General features: G+C 40.4%; 1 protein-coding gene across 1 annotated transcript in view; it reads left to right on the forward strand.

The window, feature by feature from the left end:
- Positions 1-22,260, forward strand: part of LOC108788044 (solute carrier family 2, facilitated glucose transporter member 11-like) — a 53,513-nt gene extending 31,253 nt beyond the window's left edge. The window contains exons 2-12 of the mRNA XM_018557773.1: positions 3,107-3,205; positions 5,373-5,533; positions 7,022-7,146; positions 8,671-8,800; positions 11,545-11,693; positions 11,807-11,994; positions 14,901-15,011; positions 17,051-17,152; positions 20,248-20,323; positions 20,485-20,612; positions 22,075-22,260. Coding sequence (XP_018413275.1) covers positions 3,107-3,205; positions 5,373-5,533; positions 7,022-7,146; positions 8,671-8,800; positions 11,545-11,693; positions 11,807-11,994; positions 14,901-15,011; positions 17,051-17,152; positions 20,248-20,323; positions 20,485-20,612; positions 22,075-22,260 — 1,455 coding nt within the window. The remainder of the gene's footprint in view (positions 1-3,106; positions 3,206-5,372; positions 5,534-7,021; positions 7,147-8,670; positions 8,801-11,544; positions 11,694-11,806; positions 11,995-14,900; positions 15,012-17,050; positions 17,153-20,247; positions 20,324-20,484; positions 20,613-22,074) is intronic.
- Positions 22,261-23,649: the final 1,389 nt, after the last annotated feature.

The following is a 23,649-nucleotide window of genomic DNA, read 5'->3' on the forward strand; positions in this document are numbered from 1 at the left end:
GGCTGACAGTCACTGCTCTCCACTGGGAGCAGAGATAGAGAGCTGACTGATCAGCGGTCACATGATTGGTTAGCGCTAGTGTCTTAGGCTGGGTTCACACCTGGGCGTACGGAATACGCGCGTTTCGTGCCGCCCCTTTTTTACAGCGATTTGCGGTAAAAGAACCTGCGACAAATGCGCGTTTCCGAGGGCTATCCGGCTGTATCCCAATGGATACGCGTGGCAAATACGCCCCAAAGAAGCTCCTGTACTTCTTTGGGCATAGGGTGTTTTACAGCGCGTTCCTACGCGCTGTAAAACGCCCAGGTGGGAACCATGCCCATGGGCAATTATTGGTTTTCACATGTTGAGCGTTTTACAGCGTGTAGGAACGCGCTGTAAAACGCCCAGGTGTGAACCAGGCCTTAGTGCCAACGTCGACTCTATAGCATCTTGGAGAGTATGTTTCACTACGCCTGAACTTCTCCGTTAAGCAGTTGCTTATAGCAGCCAATGAAATCCAATTGCAATGATTTACAAAAGGAATAGAGGCTGTTCATTAGACATGTGCACCAGCAAAATATTCGTTTAGTTTCAATTCTGATTTTGTTTTTCGGAATTCGGGTCCGAAAGTCAATTCGTTTCGGAAATTCGGACGAAATTCGTTAGCGGTAATCTGTACGCACTTTCGTTTCGTTTTGTTTCGTTTCGTGTTCTTCGTTGCAACAAAGTGACATTTAAGAGTAAAAAAAGTTTTTTTGTTCTCAAATGTCACTTTGCTGCAACGAAATTTCGTCCAAAAAACGAAAGTTCGTCCAAAAAAACCAATCGAAAATTCGGAATCTCGGATTCGTTTGCATTCGTTATATCTGTAATTCGGAAACATCAGAATCTCCGAAATTTCGTCCGAATTTCGATTCGGAGCGAAACAAATCGCACATGTCTACTGTTCATTTCGCTCATTGAATGTTCACTTAACATATTTGTCGTAGGAGTGTCTTATCAGCACAAAGTAAGCAAGGCCCTAGGTAGCGTTGCGTTTTTGATGCGTTCCAGAGCAGATCCAGAGCAGATCCAGAGCAGGTAAAATAGGGCTTGCCGCAGTTTTTTCACCTGGTCTGGATGTGGTCTGGATCCGCACGCTGCGATGTGAACTGGAGGTCAAAATACCATAGGAATACATTGGACGCAGTTTTGATCCGGTCTGCACCTGCTCTGGTCTGGATCTGTTCCGCGCTTGGTGTGAACAAGGCCTTAGGCTGTCTTTATAAGCAGTTGTGCTATCTAGCAGCACCACCTAGTGCTCACATTTAAACTATACAGAGCTGGCTCAAACAATGTAATATGGAACATTATGTATGGAAAAACCTGGACGCTGATGGTAGTTAATGATAAGCACGCTGACACACATTTCTGAGACCTGTTAATAAATGTATTTTACTGTGAGCCAAGCATGCTGTCCATCAACGTAAGGTCCTTCTAAAACTGACAGTTCTCTTTATAGAAAGTACCAGCTCTTCTGATTCACCGCCTTGCTTCTTCCATCATTGATTTCAGTGGAAAAATCCCTCAAATTCCTTGATCTGTCCCTTGGGGATGTCGTTATGAAGCTGATTCAGCTAAATGAAACAAAAACAAAAAAAAGAATGTAAATGATTGCAAGTCCTCCCTCCCTTTCCCACCTAGCTGCAGTAGGTTTACATTGGAATTCAGGTGCAGAGATCTCTCTGAGCCCCAGATATGTCACTGAACCAGTTTTGAGGTTTTAAAATAAAATTGCCTGAAGACACAGCATTGTCTAACATTGCCCTCAACTGCCCCTCTTGTACAGAATTTACTGGGAAGAAATCTCTCTGATACTTTCTATTTAGTTGTCACTCTTAGGTTGGATGTACGGTCGTCTAACAAAATGTGCTATTTAGTGTGTTTGTGCTGGTTTAATAATTTTATATAATTATCTTCAAAAGTTAGCATAAAGGTAAAGGTGAAAAAACAAGAATCAGTCGGGTTCAAGCAGAACTAGGGCATTAAAAAATAGAGCACAAGTCAAATAGAATTGCATTACTTTTTTAAAGCCTGCCTCCAGGTAAAAAAACTAAAAACTCCCCTTGCAGTGGGGCTACCTCCATACTGCGAGGGTTAAATGCTTGTTTAGGTCTGTTATTTGGAAAACGGACATATGTATTTACCTGATCCCTGCTTTTCCCGCTGGCCCTAAGACCGGCATTTACAGCCTCTCCCTAGACATGACTTTCCTGTGAGTGTGTGAGCACTCCAGCAGGGGCTAGACACTAGAGATTAATTTCCTGTGAGTGTGTGAGCACTCCAGCAGGGGCTAGACACTAGATATGACTTTCCTGTGAGTGTATGGGTACTCCAGCAGGGACTGGACACTAGACATGAATTTCCTGTGAGTGTGTGAGCACTCCAGCAGGGACTAGACACTAGATATGGCTTTCCTGTGAGTGTGTGAGCACTCCAGCAGGGGCTAGGCACTAGACATGAATTTCCTATGAGTGTGTGAGCACTCCAGCAGGGACTAGACACTAGACATGAATTTCCTATGAGTGTGTGAGCACTCCAGCAGGGGCTAGGCACTAGACATGAATTTCCTATGAGTGTGTGAGCACTCCAGCAGGGACTAGACACTAGACATGAATTTCCTATGAGTGTGTGAGCACTCCAGCAGGGACTAGACACTAGATATGGCTTTCCTGTGAGTGTGTGAGCACTCCAGCAGGGGCTAGGCACTAGACATGAATTTCCTATGAGTGTGTGAGCACTCCAGCAGGGACCAGACACTAGATATGACATCTGTTCGTCCAAAAAAAACATATCGGAAATTCGGAATCGGAATTTCGGATTCGTTTGCATTCGTTATATCTGTAATTCGGATACATCCGAATCTCCGAAATTTCGTCCGAATTTCGATTCGGAACGAAACGAATCGCACATGTCTATTGTTCATTTCGCTCATTGAATGTTCACTTAACGTATTTACAAACACTAAAGCTGTGCTCAATTTGTTTGTATATGGTATATGTCTACCTGTTTTGTGTTTCCATTAACTTCCCAAAGTAATAAAATTTTAGGTTATATAATTGATATTTACTTTATGTCTCCATAGCTTCCAAGTATCAAATTCTTTGGAGCGGTATGTGCAGTAGGAATAGGAGGAGCTTTTCAGTATGGATATAATCTATCAATTATCAACGCACCTACAACAGTAAGTGACACACAATTGTTGGTGTGTTAAATGTTTTTTTACATGATTAAGGGAATCCATATCTTTGTTGCCATGTGGATGGGCAGCATAGATTTGTGAGCTGGAAACCAGCAGCACTGGGAAGTGAGTCTTTGAGCAGTCAGGAAGTTCCATTTATGGCATTTATGTGTTCTAGATCCTAGTGCCTCTACCGGTTTGGTAATTCAGCTGAGCCATAGACCGGACAGCAAGCTAATGAGTTGTTTAACTAGATTCCTATTGGGCAGATATCTAAAATATTATGCTACTGTGGAATACTTTTACATCTGAAGGCGCATTAAAGAACTCCAGTGAATGCAGTTGTGTATTTATTAAAAATCATCACATGATTTTAATTGAAAGTATTATAAATATCCTGATTTGACCTGTTCAATGCCTCTTGCAATTTCCTGTATAGCAGCACTCACTCTGGGAGGGATGGTGTTTGGAGGGACAGTGTTTGGGGCCAATCAGGTTTCCTGCATTAACATGTGCTGACAAGGAACATGCTATGCGGACAGGACCTTATCTGTCTGCTAATCCTTCACAATCCATTCATTGGCAGGTGAGAGAGAAGTGACCAAGCCATGCTGCTAAACTGCAGTAAAGAAAAGCCAGAAGTCAGGTCACCAAGACAGGCTGTGCTGTCCACCAAGACTGTGTGGATTTTAGGCAGATAAGACAGCTCTCATATATATATACAGTATATAAAAGATGTGTCAGGCCGAAAACGACTTTTTTTTGTTCCCAAACCTATTTAAAAGTTTTTTAATTGTTTTATTTATTTTTTAACTTTGTCAGGGGCTTTCGTGAAATATCAGGGGTCGAAACAGGCCCCCTGATATTTCCCTTTTAAAATAGAAAAAGAGAATAAGGACACAGAGTCCTAAATCTCTTTTTCTGCAGCCCGTTATGAATTAACAGGGATCCACTATATTGAGTGCTCCTGTCCATTCATAAATTGAGGTTACTATGCCCACAATCATGAATGAACAGGAAGTGATGTGGAGCACTTCCTGTTCAATCATAACTGGGTACACAGTAAGCATACTATGTCTTCAGTTATTTACAAACACTCAGCAATCAGTACTGATCGCTGAGTGTTTGTACTCCGCTTTCCATTCTGGCTGCTCCACCTGTCGCAGAAGGCTGAGCACCCCGATCAGGTGCAGGAGGCCTATGACAACTGACAGCTCTCTCCTCTCCGTGCCTTGACCTCCTGAGAGTTTCTCCCCTTCCCGCTGGGTGCCAGTCTGTGTCCCCTCTGATCACCACTGCCTTTGCTCACACAGGAGAGCAGCGGGGATTGCAGTGGAGGTGAGAAGTTAAGGATGCACCTTATTTTCAGATGCATTTTTGGCTGTTTAGGCATTATTGGCATTTTGCCATTAGTACCATTTTCGGTCCGAAATGTTTCGGTGCATCCCTAATATAGAATTGAATTGGTCTATTTAGCAGTTGATATCAAGCTCAGTTTTAAATACCATATTGTGACCATAATTGCCCAAAGAGAATGCATTGAGTCAATGGGGTTGATTTACTTAAAGCAAATAGGTTGTTCACTTTGCAAGAAAATTTTTACTTCCTAGGGAATGTTCCCTTAATTTTGAAATTGAGGTAAAAACTGGTATTGTGGTAAAAAAATTGTACAAGGAAAAAAAAAAAAAGTTTGCTTGCACGTGATTGGATGATAAAAAGCCAGCAGAGCTTCACCTCATTCACTAAGCTAATTTAATGTCTTTATTCAACCTCAAATACTATGTAACTATGTAATGTATTTGAACGTTGCTCTGAAAAAAGTAACAGACACAAAATCCATCATTTTGTTCTTGGCTGTCTCCAGGGAATAAACCAGGGGCATCTTTCCTCCTCTAGGCTGCAGCTTGCTTGGCTTTTATCACATCTCTAGGTCTGCCTTGGCACATATACATACATTAGTTTCCTCACTGTTAGCGTCAAGTTTTAAAAAAAAATCACATTTGATTAATGTATGCCTATGTACTTCATGTGTTGCAATGGTAGAAGTTTCCAGGCCAATATGAGTGGGTGGGCCTTTCTATGTCCAAATAATGAGAAACAAATGTATTGCATAGCTGCTGAGCGTACCTTTGTCTATCAATGGCTTCACATTTGTTTCATCTCTTTACAGCATGTACACAAGTTCATCAATGATACCTGGTATGCACGGTACCATTCCCACTTGGATGAAAGTCTGTTGACGCTCATTTGGTCTATTATTGTTTCAGTGTTTACAATTGGAGGCCTCATTGGGACAATTGTAGGTGGACATGCAGCAGCAAAGATTGGCAGGTAGGTATAGGTCTTGTGTAAATGCCCGTATATAGTTTAGCACATAGTAAGAAGTGATAATGTAAGGCCACTCAGCCCAGTCTGTACAGTGCTCTAGAAAGACAAGATATTCTATCTTATAACCAGCTTTAAAGCAGAACTCCGGGCATCATTTTTATTACCCTTTGAAGTGGGGCTATCTCCGCACTGCAAGAGTTAAGTGCTCGTTTTGGTCTAGGGAGGAAAATAACAGTTATACTCACCCGATTCTCGGAGCCAACAGGCCGTGACAGTGCTCCCTCCAGCCTGTCTTCTCCTCTACTGTAGCAATTGAATGTCCCTTGGCGTCCTCACATCATATACACTGTTTATTGATGATGATGATTCACAGACCTTAGACTGCTGCATCAGAGGGGGAGAGAGGCTCCAGGGACTGGTCTAAGAGCAAGCCGGCTCCGATGATCAGGTGAGTATGAACTTTATTTTTCTCCCTAGACCAAAACAAGCACTTAACTCTTGCAGTGCATGGGGTAGCCCTACTGCAAGGGTTAATAAATGTTTCTCCTTTAAAGTAACCCTCCTGTCTAACATCACATCAATCAAACTGTACAGCAGAGGTATGTACCTACGGTGGTAGCCTAGTCGAAACATACTATGTCTGTATGTACTCTGTGTAATCAGGGCCAGGTTTACTCTCTCTGCTGCCCCAAGGCCAGGTTTCTCAATGTGCCCCCCCAGCCGCCAACTACCCCCCCATGGAGAATGGCAGGCCTGCAGGCTGCATACAAGTGATCTCGGCAAAATCCCAGAGACCACTTGTACAAAACAAGCGGCGACTTCCCCGCTGTACATTTAGCTCTGCTTGCGCAGAGCAGGGCTAAATGTAGAAAACAACTACCCGCCTGGCACATGGAACTGCATGTCCTAGAGATAGGAATTCGAGAGATAGGAATTCCACACCCCTGCTGCCCCTCTACTCCCTGCTGCCCCAAGGCCGGGCCTTGGTTGACCTTGTGGGAAATCCGGTCCTGTGTGTAATACTATATGTAATGACAATGGTTAATAAATCGCGCTAGCACAGTGATAAATACATCTGCCAGCCGTCACTCTAGTTTGCAGGGGGGTGATCAATCACGTTCAAGTGTAAATTATATAGTTTCTGCTTGTTGATTTTTTGTTAAAAAGAAATGTAATTTTATATAATTTATACTGCTGGCTATCCCCTTGTAGAACCATCAGACCATGACAAATGTAAGACAGGAGGCCCATCATATTACTGAATTTCACTTCTTCCCAAACAACACTGAATAGAGAAGTTAGGGGTTGTATATTGAAAGTCATTTAGGCAAGGCTCAGCACTATTAAGCACATGAAAGAAAATCATATTACAATTTCCCTTAAAACTGAGAACTTGGTCACTGTAATGAGATGTTTGTACATACAGTATATTCATGTGCGGGATTTTCAATTGCTTGCTCTTCCTAAACAGTGTGTTATTGTGTATTGCAGGAAGCAGACTTTACTGGTGAATAATGTTGTAGCAATTCTAGCTGCTCTCTTCATGGGAATTGCACAACCTGCCAGGTTATATGAGCTTCTGATAGTTGGGAGATTCCTTATAGGATTTAATGCAGGTAAATAATGTATGATTGGATGCTAAAGTGGTATTCCATTCTGTGGCAGTGAAGGTATTGAATATGAATTTTGATTTGTTCATGACTGGTCATTTCAGGTATATTTATAGTGTATTACAGCTGTGGGTTTGTATAATCAATGCTATTTTTTTCCTCCGACAGTGAAATGTATGATTACAATAATACTGCCATTGTGAGTAAGATGGGTCACAGACTAAAATGGGGAAGGTGGGGAGATGATACTCAATCACTGAATCGCAGTGGTCATACTTGGTGTGGGTTAGGGACTCTGTAATACTCATTAATTTCCTACAGAACCAGATTGTAGGAAAATCTGCCCACTGAAGTGAGTCACCTACACACAAATCTGATATTCAGATGGTTGGGTGGTTAGGTGGTTGCTATGATGTTAAAGCGCATGTTGGCCTCTTAAATCTCTCAGGGACTCCAATGGGAAGACATAACCTTTGGAATTTCTAGTCCTGCTCAATTGATATGACCGTTACAGAGCTAATTATGGTGTCACACTTCCCTCTTGGGTCTCTATTTAACTAATTGGGGAGGCCGAGTGTGAGAGGGGGACCTGTCATTATGCCCATGTCGGAGGCAAAAAAAACACTATAGAGGAAAAAGTAAATACTATGGGGAAGCTTCATCGCCTCTGAGAAATATGAACAGGTGGTGATTTATCCTGTAAGTGACTATGGAAAGAGTTAATATGTCTCGGGTGTAAGTGACATATAATGTATGAATATTTATGTGGAATTCAATCATTCAGGTCCACTGAAGTTTAGCTTTTTTAATATGCCCTGAATTTAAGCTGCTTATTTATGAAACTGAGAAAATGCTATGCTGGATTCACCATACGGGTCCTTTCCTAAACTTACTGCTTATTGTCCCTTGTTTACCATTAATAATTCAGGCGGTTTATTAAACCTGTCACTGGTCTGATAGCTTTAACATTTCACAGACAGATGTCCATTTTGAACAAAATCTCACAGGTAATTGCTGTTCATTCCCAGGAGTTGTGGGCAGACTTCCTGTGTAAATAAGATTAACATTTCATTCTCTTTAAGTGCCTGTTATGTAGTCAGGGATTTTATAAGCATTGTAATATTCAGTAAAGAGGACCACTGACATACAGTTTAGTGCATACGTTTACATGGAAGCTCTGTGGCATGTCAGAATACCTCTGTGTTGTCTTGTGCAGTCCTACTCTGTCTGAAATTGCCAAATGCAATACAAAGAATGGTATTAAATAAATCGAGAACAGGCTTGTATGGAGGCCCATTTCCACTCTGTGATACATATACAGCCTGAAATTATAAGCAGATTAAAATTGTAATACTTACTGGGATGATCCATAAATAAAAGAGACCAACAAAGTAGGACTGTACCAGTATGAGAAGTAATTTCCCCACCCACATCTGAAAAATGACGGCTAGGATCTGACTGGTAAGAGGGTCTCCTTTATTCTAATTCTCCAGTATTAATAATATGTGTACTTTTTTTTTACCTCTTCAGGTGTTGGTTTGTGTGTGCAGCCATTGTATCTTGGAGAAATAGCTCCCAAGAGAATCAGAGGCCTAACTACAGTGGCAATTAATATTTTCTTGACTGGCGGAATCCTTACAGGACAAGTTATTGGTTTACAGTATGTAGTCTCACATTACAAATATTACTAACTACCTTGTAAAATGTAAAAGTGCTTTGTATATCTTTGTAAATGTCAGTATGAACTCTTCATGCAGTCTGAACACATTCTGGCACCAGTTGATTTGTTTAATTAACCAGTTGCCACCATCATTGAACCTTTGTTTGAATGGGTGTTGCATTGACATTAATCTGGTTGGAACTCCAGTAACTTTCAGTTGTTTGGTTGCTCAAGTGGGGTTTAACAAGGTTGATTTGCATTATCTTACTGCCAAAAGGGCCTTATTTTGCCTGAGAATTCACCCAGGTATGTATGTTCATCAGTTTGTGAGTCTGTTCATTCAGCTGTAAAATCCTATAGAAAAGTGCCAGAGTTTCAGTGTTTGTGGGGGTGGGGGGCTATAAATTGGCATGTTATGTCTGCAAATAAAGAAACCTTGCAAAATCCTGCTTGCCCTATAAAACATAGGCATGCCATTTCAGGGTATCTTTTTTCAATAGCTGTCAAGCATTTTTGATGGAGATATTTGGATTGTACTTTTAGTTTTATGAACGGTTGCATTTCCTGTGAGGCATATCTAAGAAATGTATGACAGTGATACCAGGTTTAGCTTACTCTGAGGCATCTTTTTGTGAAAATTACAGAAATCTATGATGTTGTTCAGTGTAGTGATCTAGATGGACTGTTTCAACGGTAAAGAGGACTTTATATGGAAGGATGGCTGTATGTTTTTAAATGGTTTTTAACTTAACATGGTCTTATGGCCATTTGTATTGGTCTGCCTTATTAAAGATTGTTTTTTTGTGGCTGCTAGTAATTCTGTGTGCATGCATTACAGCTTGTATACAATAGTCTTTTGTGCTATTGTTATGGTTTCTATAGGTACAAGTGATTTTTGGTTTAAATTAAGGAACACTATACTCACTACAATAAATTCGATTCACTTTAGATTTCTGAGTGGTCTAGTGCATTTATAAGGTCAGTCAATTGGGGGTACACTAGCCCACTTGTATTGATGTCTTGAAATAACCTTCTTTTCCTGGAGTGTAATGTGACATTATAACTTCCATTTAGCAGACATAATTGCTAACTAAATAATGTACGTTGTTTCATGCCTGCATGAACTGACATCTTCCATTAAAGTGCAATCAACCTATTTACAGTAAGGGCACTAAAACTAGTAAAATGATAAGGATCAGTAGAATTAGGAACACAGATTCAAGCTTGTTTAAAGGGGACCTTTTGAGGATTTTATGCATGATTAAATGCCGCACATGACATGATATGCAGTAACATTATTAGTTTTAAAGGGTTTTTAAAAATGCTCCAAAATTTTTAATTAATGGCCCATTCACACAGGATCTGTTGAGATAAGTTTTTCAATGGATGCTAATAGAAGGGCACCAAAAATGAATGGTTCAATGGGGTTAGTTCACACAGCTCCATTACATTAGGTTGCACTGGAAAAAAAAAAAGTAAGACATGCATTACTTTTCATTGCAGCGTAACGCAACAGATCCGGTGTGAACTAACCCCTTTCACACCCATTCATTTTTCGGTGCCCTTCGATTAGCATCTGTTGAAAAATGGATTGCAACAGATCGCAAGGAAATCAGAAGGTACAATTGCAAGTCCATTTACTTGCGATTTCCTTTCAATTTTGGTGTGAATGCACCCTCGAAGTCAGTCATTGAAGTTCAGGTAGGTTACTTTTTAGATGATGTCACCAGTCTGCTGCAGGCAGAAAAAAGCATTTCCTTTCCCCTTCCCCCATGGTTATATACAGTAATTGTCATCTCTGAGCCAGTTCTCAGTCCAATTAATGACTCTGGAGGGTGCCTGTAAAAATGTGGTTCTGTCCATGTGTGGAGAAAGGTATTGTCAAGAAGTACTGTGATCACTGTGAAAGATAATGCATACCTTTTTTTAGATGTTTAAACTTAAAGCACATCTCAAGGCAACAGTACTCTGGCAGTAGGGCTACCCCTACACTGCAAGATGTAAGGGTTATATCTAGGGGACAAGAGTAAAGCAGATTTACGTACCTGACACTCTAGGCTGCTAGGGGTCACTGATGTCGTGATGTCTAGTGGAGGTTCCATAGACTTGCATTAGATGTGAGGACGCCGAGAGAGATTCCACCAGCCAAAAGTGAGGGGGAGAAGAGGAGAGCACTGACAGCCAAAGGAGCAGTAACCAGGTAAGTAAATCTGCTTTACTTCAGCCAGGAGCATCCCGAGGCCAAGTGTCACTCAGAGCGGATAGCGGGTTACACCCCGCCATGGAGTCACCATGCGCATGCGTGATGACCTCATCGCGCATGCACGGCCATATTGGTGAGGGATGCTGGCAGAGAGAAGGTCCCCAGGTCCCTTTCTCTCTTCTAAAACATTAATGAGCGCCTAACACTTGCAGTGTGGGGGTAGAAATGTTGGTTTGCCAGAGATGTGCTTTAAGAATTAATTACCATTAATGGACTTACCATGAACAAATGTCTAATGCTTTGTCCCCTTTAAGTACTACAAAGTGCAGGGACTTTTGCAAACTGCACTAACCCATATCTGCCAGTCAGATCCCATCTTTGTGGCCATCTGACTACAACTGGTTATTTCAACCTGATGTTTGACTGGATGTTATCTGTACTTTGCGCAGTCATAATACTTTGCATTATTTTATTAAACAAACCAGTACTATATACTTTATTCATGAAATCAGTAACCTTTTATCTGTTATGTGTTCATCAGGGAACTACTGGGCAGTGAGAACAACTGGTCTTTATTGCTGGCTACATGTGCCATACCTGCTCTTCTACAGCTAGCTTCCCTGCCATTCTTCCCAGAGAGCCCCAGATACCTTTTCATAGACAACAAAGATGAATATCGGTGTCAAAAAGGTAAACTGTAACACATGGAGTTCAAGAATCCATATCTTTTTATTGTTTACCTAAAAAGTTATAAACAGGCTGTCTATATCACAGCATTCAGTATATTACTTTGTATTTCCTAGCACTCAAAGCGCTTTACGGTTCAAATGATTATCAGATGGAAATGGATGATATTCAAAAAGAATCACAAGCTTTAAATGATGAGAAACCCAAAAAGGTACTCGAGTTGTTCTTCGATCGTACGATCAAATGGCAGCTTATAGCGGTCATCATCTGCAACATGGGACAGCAGCTTAGTGGGATCAATGCAGTAAGTATATGCAAATTTATGCCAACATCTAACCAACAGCACATAAGCCTCAACTTGCTAAGCGTCTGTGGTGATGGACTTTATGCGCTTCAAATGGGTTTTGCATTCCCCTACAAGTCTACGTGCATGCAAAATCCCTTCAAGGTTGAATTCCTGTCAGAAGGAGATTAACTGCAGGTCAAATGCACCGCTCAATGAATTCTGAATGATCTTAGAAGCATCTCAACCTGATCCCATTGACACAAGCTCAAAAAGCATCCACACAGGCCCTAAGGATTATTGCACACGTTTCTGTGGAGTTCTGTAAATTTTATTTCAGCTCTTTGAGAGCAGTGCAGGAAATTATGGATGCTGGATCTTGTAATTGAACAGAAAATAATACGACTACTTCTGTCAATGGTGATGTTTCTGGTTGATTCCCTTTATGAATGGCTCTTATATGCTTTAATCTAATTTGCTCATAAAAACAAGCTAGCCCCCAAGCGGGAGGGCTTCATCCCCCTGGAAAACCTGACTTGAAGGAGCTCCAAACACATGCATTCAATCAGTCAAAGAATTCTAATTTTTCTTTCCATTTTAATTTGTTCAAATTCTAGTAAACGTGAATGTAAGTGTTTCTAGTAGTTCTCTGCAAAAGTGAACATGAGCATTGAACACAAGATCGGGAGAAAAAAAATGGGCTGAAAATCTCGGCTTATACTCGAGTATATACGGTATTAATTTTTTCTTTTCCTTTTTATCTGCTCAAATTATTTAGGAGAAACATGCCAATAAATGTCAGGTGTCTAAAAATGCCCCCTTTTTCAGGCACAGTGCTGGTTAGACGTTGTATGCTATATGTGACATATAGCACAGTCGCAGGACTGCACGCCTAGCCACCACTGATCCTGAAGAAGGTGTTTGAACGTGTTTTGTAATTAAGGATGTTCAGATACTTTTCCAGCTCCAGGACTAGACTCGAGAAAAACTAAAAATTTAGGAGGCAGATGTCATTTGTAAGGAGCATATGGTGCTCCTGGGATTTGTGCATCCCTGTTTTTAATATACGGTATTTATATTTATTTAGGGATGCACCTATGCCATTTTGTCTACTCACAGATACAAATACTGATACATTTTTTTGTTTATTGTCATGTGACAGTTTTTCTAAAACAATACTGACTGAAGATTTCAGGACAGTGGTGGAGTGCCAGGGCCCAGTCCCAGCTGTAACGGCTGCAACCATGGTAGTTCTCGTAAAAATGCCAAGTATCGGCACTGGTCTCTGTGCATGCCTAGTTGTAGTGTTTATATTTAGGAATTTGAGCAAGTAAAAAGAAAAGATTTTAATAATTTGACTTCTGATCTCATGTCTTTGACACTCTTTCAGTATAACATTTTTCCAGAGAACAACCAATAGAAAAGTAAAATATTTCCTAATTATTTGCAGGGTGACTGTATTAAGATAACAAATCCACCATGCTTGGTGTAATTAGTTTGTTTAGCCGATGACCTTCTTGACTTAATTAAAATACACACTTCAACTGCAAAATGGGAAATGGTGTTATTCAATGAATGTGAAAAGAATTCACACCTGGCACACTAAAGCTTTATATTTTAAGCATTGTTTGTGGATGTTCATATGGCCTTTTTTTTTTTACCCATGCAAGTCTGTTACCTAACGTCATCTATGGTCAGGGCTTGAAAAATCAGGGCTGCCCGACGAGCAGCTTCCCTGCCGGCCGTTGTAATTACACGGCCGGGTGCTTTACATTCAATCGATCAAGCGTCTCCAGAGACGCCCGATTGCTTGTATAGGAGCAGCTGTCACTGCCGTTGCCAGTCCCGAGATCCGCTGTGCCGGATGCGGCCGGGACCGGCGCGGCTGCTCTGTGACAGGAGATCAAAGGGAGCTCGGTACACGAACTCCCTTTGATCTCTTCTCAGTCCCCGAATGCAGGAAGTGATGTATATTACATCACTTCCTGCATTCAGTGTCAATCTCCAGCTACCGAAGCTGATGTAGCCGATCTCTGCTTCATCAGCTTCTCTGGGGATCTCTAGGCTGATGTCTCCGTAAAGAGGACCTGTCATGTAAATTGGCTATCACATAGGGGGCTTATTAGCCCCTATGTAATAGCAATAAAGTTGTGTAACAAAATAACAAAAATTAAAGCATAAAAAAACCCACACATTCTTTTTAAGTCACCCGCCCCCCACATACACACGCTCATATGCGCCTACGTGCAAAAACGACGATTTGCCTATTGTGGTGCACATGTTACATATCATCGTGAACGTCAGAGTGTGAGCAATAATTTTAGGGCCATTAATTACTGATAACGATAATGAGCAATAAAAGCGTTTTAAGCATCGCCTATGGCCAATTTTCAGTGTGGCCGTTTGCGATTTTGCGGGCGTGCACAATTTTAAGGCTTGACATGTTTGGTGTCTATTTACTCGACGTGACCCCGACTTTTATATTTTACCAAAAATATGGGTAAGAATAGATGTTTTTTAACGTAACGTGGGGAAACTTTCTTAAAAAAAAAAAAAAAAAATGACGGTACTTTTTCCATTATATATTAAAAAAGAATCCCTCCCCCCATGGTGATTAAATACCACCAAAAGAAAGCTCTGTGTCCCTAAAAAAAAAGTAACATAAATTGCAAGGCTATAGTCCGGTCATGCTGACTGGTGAGACCACGCTAAGATTTTTCAAGCCCTGTCTATGGTACAGTCTCAAAGACATGACAACCCAAGATGTCTGATGCCTCTAATTAACTGAGAGAAAGGCAAATTGAAGTATTTCTCGGTGGATGGTGAATATGTCATGTGATTACAGGAATACTGGAAAAAAACATGATACTGTTACTAGAAAACGTGCACACAGCTCACTAACTTTTATACTATTGTTTGTCTTACAGATCTATTTTTACGCAGAATATGTATTTAAAAAATCAGGGATACCTGAACAAAAAATTCCCTATGTTACGCTGGGAACTGGAGTCTGTGAATGTATCACAGCAGTAACATGTGTAAGTCACATTACTTTAACAGGTTTTATTATATTGATCATTTATATTCTTTGAACATATTAAAAGAAATGTCACCCAAAAGTTATATTTTATATACAATTGTATAAATATATATTCATAATATTTTATATAGGTTGAATCTGGTGGGCTACTTTCCCACATCTCATGGGGACTCTAGTAGGGAAATTTCCTCTGCGCCATAGTTACTCACTCTTTTTCCGCTCACTGAGGACTTTTGTGTGGCCCTGTCTGCCCTAGGTGTTCCCACTTCTCCTGCTCCATTCTTTATCATATAAAATAAATGAACCCAACAGGGAGAGGATACCTTTGTACTGGCCATGAAAGGGAACTCTTGCTTAAGAAGTCTATAAGAGCTGTAAGTTAATATTCCCTGGTTCAAAGTGTCTAAAAGAAAAAAAGGCATATTCATTTAATGGTGTGTACAGCTAGTAAATATCCATGTAATGCTGTGAAATCCAGAGACAGAGGCTGCCCTCCTTGTAATAATGTAATTTACTCACCAACGTAACACTTTGAACAGCAGTGTCAGCTACGGTCTGTCTTGGTGCAGTTTATATTGTGGGCTGTTATAGGTACGTTGACTTGCATGTTATTGCTGTTCCTGCATTTTTCAGGCTTTCCACATAATTTTGTTTGGCCACTGAAGTCAAATAAGGTAAAAGTTTCTAGCCTTGGGGGGGGGGGCTTGGTGGCATGCACTACAATTCATTTTTCATGCACTGCCATTGAAGTCTACGTGATTAAAAACGCACCTGTACGATGTTATTAAACACAAAGCAGCGCATGTGTGCACAGGCCCCATAGAAAGGAATGGCAATGCTCTTGTTCAACAATGTGCTTTATATTGCACAGGTGTGAATGGGGCCTGACTACCGGTAGTATGAGCCTGGCAGTGCTCCATCACCTTGCATACTACTAACCGAAGATGCTCCATCACCTTGCATACTACTAACCGAAGCTGGTCTCTGAACTCTCCCCGGACTAGTTCCCGCTGCCCATGGGTGGCCCACCTTGCCTTTGAACTTGTAGGCAGGCTCTCCTAAAAATAAGGAACCCATAACTGTGAACTTTTTAGCATTTCTGAAATTATGGGAGTCAGGTCCTGCAATTGGGGCCTTGGCTTCTTTTGGTAAGCCCTATATTTAGTGCCCTTGAGGCCTGGTGCACCATTTTCTGTGACATGTGGAGCCAGCGCAGGGTGAAGTCCCATTCAGCTCTATGAAAGAGGTTTTCAGGTACAGCTCAAGTCAATGCATCTATATACACTGCTATGAATAATATACATGGCAATCTCTGTTTACATTGTTTGTATACAGAACACCCTCAGAAATATAATTTCTTGGCTGTATAATTGACTTACTGCTTTTCACACGAGTCTGCACAGAGCTGTTGGCAAAATTAGAACCATCCCCTTACACAGCCATTACATTTTTAGACCTCATTCCATTAAAGATGTATCTTGGTTAAATGGATGCATATGGTGATTTATTTTTTATTTTTTTATACTGCACTGAAACTTATCAAGTGGTAATAATGAAAGTCCTCCTACTTAGCAGTCAGATTGCATGATTGTTTTTTTCTTCAAAGAAGAGAAATGTAAGACTGCAATAATGTTTACTGGTTTCTTTGCAGTTTTGTATACTGTAGTTCACATGGTGTGATCGAATAGCTGCCATGTTTTTTCTGCAGTTCACCTGCAAGATTAATTTTTTTCCAACAATAAATCCTATAACATGTATTGCTATCAGCAGTTAAATGGAGTTGGCAACCCTGGTACCTGCTGACAGACATCACAGGTCAATAATGTATCACTAAGAGGTGTGTGCTTAGTACCTGTGTGCAGAGAACTCTTACAGAAATGCTTTACATAGGGGCGGTTAATGCCAATGAAATGCACATATAGTTTATCAATACTCTGTCATATATATTTTACAGTGGAGATGACAATGCTATTTCAGGTGGTGTCAGCAATAATGAGTTCTGCTTCGATAAAGTGTACTTGTTTTCCAAACTTCTAGGGACTGTTCATAGACAGAGCTGGAAGACGGTTACTAATTATTGGAGGATACTCTTTGATGGCATTGTGGTGTGTTATACTGACCGTGACATTGTCATTTCAGGTATGGGATTCCAGTAACAATCTATTGTAATATTTCTGACTGTATTGTCTATTGCAATGCAAACACGCAATACTTGTTTTCTGTTCTACTTTTCCTCTGTCCTGTCTTTTCAAAATAAAAAAAAAAACATTAAAGTGGAGGATGGATGAAAGTTTAGTGCAGAGGTCTATAAATCAGATTCATGAGAGGAACAACAGAGGGAAATGGTTCCAAAAGAGAGACTGTCCGTCCTAATGGGTGACAGTCGTGAAGGTATATAGAAGGTATTTGAATACTAATATTTAGGAGTAGCATTATCTTTTTTCTTATAGCACAGCAACCACATTGTGGTAGAGGCCGGCCTCATTGTCTTTAGGTGCTTAGAGGTACTCTTAAAGAAAATATGGTGAAGAGATGGCAGCAGGCTACACTAAAGAGGGTACCAAGTGTTAATGTGTGCCATAAAAGAGGGAGCTAAGAGAGAATAGAAAGGAGGATAAGAGAATAGATAGGGGATGAGTTATAAATAATCTGTCAAGACATTCACATGGCATTAACCAAGGAAAATAGAAATTACCTATACTCCTTGGCTCCATCTAGTGGTGGGAGTGCCATGCGAATGGCATTCAGCCAGCATATTTTTCAGCAGATGATTTATAACATATCTACAAACTATATAAAAATAGTGCACAAGGAGGAAAGAAGTGAAGAGAGGTGCGAGTTTTATATTACTTTTACAGAGTTAAAGCTTAAAACTGCATTCAAGTACCTTAACTATTTACAATACTGTATCTTATTTGTGTATCACTCAGCTGTAGATCCTCAAATCATCTCTGAATTGGTGCTGACTGCTGACACTGTCCTTCCTTCTGGAGGGTGGCTACCTTTCTTCCCCATGGTCCCTGTGTGTGTTGTAAAGTAGTCACCACTCCAACCTCGCTCCTATAATGGACTACAATCTTAATACAAATTAGTAAACTAAACATGAGACTGTAGTCCATCACAGGAGTGAGTTTGGAGTGGTGACTACTTTACAACACACACAGGGACCATGAGGAACAATAGTAGCCCCCCTCCAGAAGGAAGGACAGTGTCAGTACCAATTCAGGGATGATTTGAGGATCTACAGCCGAGTGATACACAAATAAGTTACATTTTTGTTAGTAGTTAAGGTATTTGAATGTATTTTTACGATTTAATGCCTGAGTTTCATGTCACTTTAACTATCCCTTTTTCTGTGTGAACAGAACAATTTGATTGTAGAATTATTTTTTTGTTTTAAACTTCCTATGTCCTTTGTCATCACATCTATACCTCATAAGCCGCTTCGGCTGGAATGTTCTTTTTCTCCCCCAGGAGATTTTAGATTTCTATGATTTGAAGTAAAAAGAAAAATGTTGATTGTGTCTTTGTAATGTATCACAGGACTGAATGCACGCGATATTTTAGAGGATAATGCAAAAACCATAATGTTGATACAATCATCCTTGTGTTGTTTTATCCTTAATTCCAAGTTATTTACTAATCAGAGAAAACATGAATAGTTCTCCTACAATAGTGTACTGTCTGGGAGAATCGGGTTCCTGTTCACATGCTTCCAAAGCACAGGAGCAGCACTTGATTCTAAAAGTGGAATAACAGATAATAACAACAGGAAATTCAAGTGACCTTGAGAGAGCCTAAGAGCAGAGACAGCACCACCATTTTTATTAGACAGAAAATCCCTTTGTGACCCTTCCAGATTTTATTTAACTTTGCCATATAATCCAAAAAAAATCAGTCCACGGTAACAAACTCTACCATCTGCCACCCTCCTGTCCAATAAGAGTGCTTTTATTAGCCTTTGAGGCAGTCCCAGTGGGATGACAGTCAGAAGGGCATGTCCATGAAGTCAAGCATAGCGAGGCATCAGTAACAAAGGGAAACTTAATCCGAAAGGTCCTGCATGGGTTTCTATGACTAGAAAATATAATAGCAGGTATTATGGTACAATGAACCCGCCCAGACTTGTATAGAGCCATCTTCTGAGTATCTTCACACCAGTTGAGCAGGGCATAGCTGGCCTACTGAGTTAAGGCCAAACTCAAGCCAAAGCTTTTTTTTTTTGTAATTATTAGTGAATAAGGATTAAAACCTCCATCAGGATTTTATTGCTATTTCTGTAGCCATTGAGATTTTTCACTACTTCCGGTGTGGTCACCAAAACAGAATGGGAGCAAAAGTTCAACAACTGGAGCAAATTGTAGTGTTGATCCATGGAGTGCCTTAATGCCTTATGGCAGTGGTCCCCAAACTGTGGCCAACAGGTCAGACGCAGCTCTTCGCCTGCCTTTAAGTGCAGGTGCCCTTGGGGCACTATTTCTCCTGCTGACGGGAATAATGTGGCATTATTGCTCCTCCCACTAACCAGAGGTATTAGGTTGCTTTTTACTCCCACTGCTCACCAACGTTGGGGCTTATTTAATCCCACTGACGCTAGGGCATTTTTCCTTTGGTTAGAAGGTTTGAGAACTCCTGGCTTAACGGATCAGGAAGGATTTATTTCCCTATTGGAGCAAATTGGACCACCCTTCATAAGGGTTTTTTTTTTACTTCCCCTGGATTAACTGCAAGTTCAGGATTTTGAGAAGGCAGGTTTTTTTTATTTTGTTTTGTCTTAATGGTTTTAACTTTATGGAGATGTGACATTTTGTAAAGTAGAGTAAAAAAGGGGGATGACCAGGTTTTCTTGGACAAATGTGTCCCATATCACTTCCTGTACACTGCTTAGAAGTGATGGAAAATTTTCCCAGCAGAGATAGAGGGGGGAAAAAAAACTAGGTTCTAACTCATCCCCACTCTAGCAACTATGTTTTGGTAGGAACTTTAATCAGCTGGGTTTGTAGGGTTTTAGTGTAGGTTAGTTCAGGAGATGAATGAGGATTGGTTATTGCCTTGCAGTCCTTACAAATTGTTTGAATGTACAGTTACACAAGGTTTACATTTGCATTATCAGTCAGGTTGAAGAAAACGTCCAGAGTTCAAGATATTTTTGGAATATTTATGTAAGTGATACAGAATATTTTGCTGCAATATATAATAATAATACCCGGTAATACTTTTCTCTATTCCTATAGGAAGCTTATACATGGGTGCCGTATTTCAGTATGTCTACTATACTTGCGTTTATAATGAGCTTTGGTTTAGGACCAGGTAAGAAACTAGACATCCTGTATGAATTGCACAGCTATGTTGTCTGTCTCCAATAACAACATTATATATGTACATATTTGATACCATGAGGTGCAGATGCAGCTTGATTTTGTGTTGATAAGAGTGGTCTATCATTAAAGATATTTCTCCTGAATTTGCAGGTGGCGTTACAAATACATTAACTGCAGAGTTATTTACTCAGTCATCACGAGCTGGAGCATTTATAATAGGAGGATCTGTAAACTGGATCAGCTTCTTTGCTATAGGAATAGCCTTTCCTTTCATAGTGGTAAGTATCATTTGTATATATGCTTCTCCTCCAGTCCCTACCTGTATATCTTTTTATTCAAGTGCACATGGCAACTGGTCACTTGAGTGGTGGGCCAGCCCTTGCCCCTAGGACAAGATTGTCTTGTTCGTTACATACCATGTGCACTGGAATAAAGTAATGTAAGTAAAAGTTTGTCTTTATTTGACCACTTGCAGTGCTATAATAAGGGGCATTGTACCCCCAGCATATCTTTTGGTTATGTATCTTTTATAAAAGATACATTTCCTGGTGACGGAAACCATAAGAAATTGTACAGCTTCCTAGCCAGATTCTGACAGACTACTTGTATGCTGGTTTCCAGTTTACTACAAGCTTTTAGGAGAGGTAGTGAGTAAATTAGAGTTACAGGGGGATGAGTAAAACTGACTAAAGTTTTTCCAACTATGTTAAAAAAAAAAAGTAAATTGTATAATTGCTATATGAGGCAGTTTGTAAACTAATGTTAAAAATGTAGTTTCCATGCAACATAGAAATCTGGGATTGCAGAAAGTTCTAGATTCATTTTCTGCTTGTAGGATTGGCTCACTGTATTACACGTCTACACAGAGCTACAAATTACAAGCATCCCCTGCAACTTTAAAGTGTAACTGAGGTCAAAACTCTTTTTTTTTTTAGTTTTGCATAGAGTAGAGAGCTATTAGAATACTGTCAGGTTTGTATTATGGTCTCTGTCCATTTTGGGGACATTCACCCTCTCTGTGTGCTGGTGACTGAATGTGAAAGAAATTGACACATTTTGGGGTGTCAGCAGATCAGGAATAGATGGGACTATTTAAGACTTATCCTTAACTAAGGATAGAGCCATTCATACAGTGGAGTTATTTTAAGGTGGTTATAATGAAGCCAGACCCTCTTAACTGTGCTTTGAGAAAGCTTATGGATTTGCTAAAATAATGGCAATGAAAATTGCTTCCCTAGAGGAAATTGTTTTTAGCTTAACAAATCCCAACTATTCCAGCTCCACAAACAGAATCATGAAGGAAAATACATCAGTTAAATCACAAGCGTTGCGTTCACTGCAAACGCATTGCTGGCAAAGTTTTGCCACGCGTTCGATCGCACTGTGGGAGGTGGTGCGTGGAAGCGGTGCCATTGAATACAATGCACCACCACGCCCCTCCCGCGGGGGGAAGTTTCACAGCGATCGCGGTGCGTTCCAGCAGCTACCGCTCTGGAACGCACACGCTTTCGGTGTGAACAAACCCTTAATATTTCATCAGCCTCCAAACCATAATTTCATTATTTTTTTTCTAAACTGCTGATAACGTGAGGTAGTTAGTAGCAGCTAACCAGATCAAGGTGGGCGAAAGTCATATCAGTAGAACACCATTTGATGGACTATGGTAGTTGTACTTTGGTGTACTACAGAAGCCTATCCGTGTCAGATTGGATGAACTGTTTTTTTTTTTCTCTCTTCCAGAATGGGTTGAATCAGTATTGCTTCCTGTTTTTCTTTGCGGTGTGCACCTTGATAGCAACTTTTATTTACTGTATTGTACCAGAAACAAAGAACAAATCATTCCTCGATATCAAAGATGACTTTCAAAAACTGAACTTTGGTCGCAGGCACGGGAAATCTCAAGAGATAGCAAGTATCACAATGTAACATTCATTAGCTATTTATACATTAAAGATTATGAAACACTTGTTGTACTGATCTTTGAAGTGCTGTGCTAAAGAACTACAGGGGACATGGCACAACAGTTGAAAGTGTGCAAATTTAAATTGAACTTGTGGCCAGGCTCTAGCCATTCAAGTATTTATATATCCTTATCCATCTGAAAATGAGCTTTAAAACAAACATTCACTGACCTCTGTAGCTGCAGGCACTGAGGAAAAATTAATCCTCAAATGTCTTTTCTCAGCAGCTCAGCTCACCCTGCCACGTTCCAAATCTCCCGTTTACATTAGAGCAGTTGTCCTCAACCTGTGGGTCGCGGCCCACAGTTGAGGGATTCCCAACGTGCCTTGTGCTGCTCTAGGTAAGAGGCTCCTCAGCATCCTACTAGCGCAACAGTGTCAGTTCTCCTAAATGGCAAGTCACCACAACTTGGCAAATGTTACCAAGGGGTCCCGGGCCTGGAAAGGTTGAGAACCACTGCATTAGAGGATAGAAGAATGGAAACCTGCCAAGTCAGTGCTTCTAACTCTTACGTGAACATATTTCAAATATTATTCAATATAACATGTATATTATATTTACCAGTAAACCATTTACCATACCTACCACCAGTATACTAGATAGTGCATCCCCTTCTCAGTTGTAAAGTGTGTTCAGCACTCTGGATGCCACCTTGATAGCCATGTTTGGCTAATTGGAATAAAACTGTGAAGAATTGGACATCGAAACAAAAACTATACATTTGTACAAGTTGCAACTTTATTGCGAACATTTTGCCAAAAAATACATTTCTTTTTTTAAACAGTTTATGGGATTATGCAAAATGTTAAATGTATCAAAATTGAATATGCATCAAAAGGAACCTGCCACAAGAAACATACCTGTGTATTATTTCCCATTTCCTTAAACACTAGTATATGTTAATTACTTTTTTTTTTTAAAGTTTAATTGATTTAAGTGTTTCAAACTCCACACCTGGAAATTAAGAACAATAAACCACTAGAATCAGAATTAGGATGACACTAAACTCAGGAGTTAAATCTTACCTTAACAAAAATGTATGTTATTTGTGTATCACTCAGATACAGATCCTCAAATCATCTCTGAACTGGTGCCAACACTGTCCTTCCTTCTGGAGGGAGACTACTTTTGTTCCCCATGATCCCCGTGTGTGTTGTAGAGTAGTCACCGCTCGAAGCTCACTCCTGTGATGGACTGCAATCTCAATACAAGTTAGTAAACTAAACGTGAGATTGTAGTCCATCACGGGAGTGAGCTTCGAGCGGTGACTACTCTACAACACACACGGGGATCATGGGGAACAAAAGTAGTCTCCCTCCAGAAGGAAGGACAGTGTTGGCACCAGTTCAGAGA

This window comes from Nanorana parkeri, unplaced genomic scaffold, assembly GCF_000935625.1.
Source record: "Nanorana parkeri isolate BGI_ZX_2015 unplaced genomic scaffold, ASM93562v1 scaffold302, whole genome shotgun sequence".
NCBI classification, from domain to species: Eukaryota; Metazoa; Chordata; class Amphibia; order Anura; family Dicroglossidae; genus Nanorana; species Nanorana parkeri.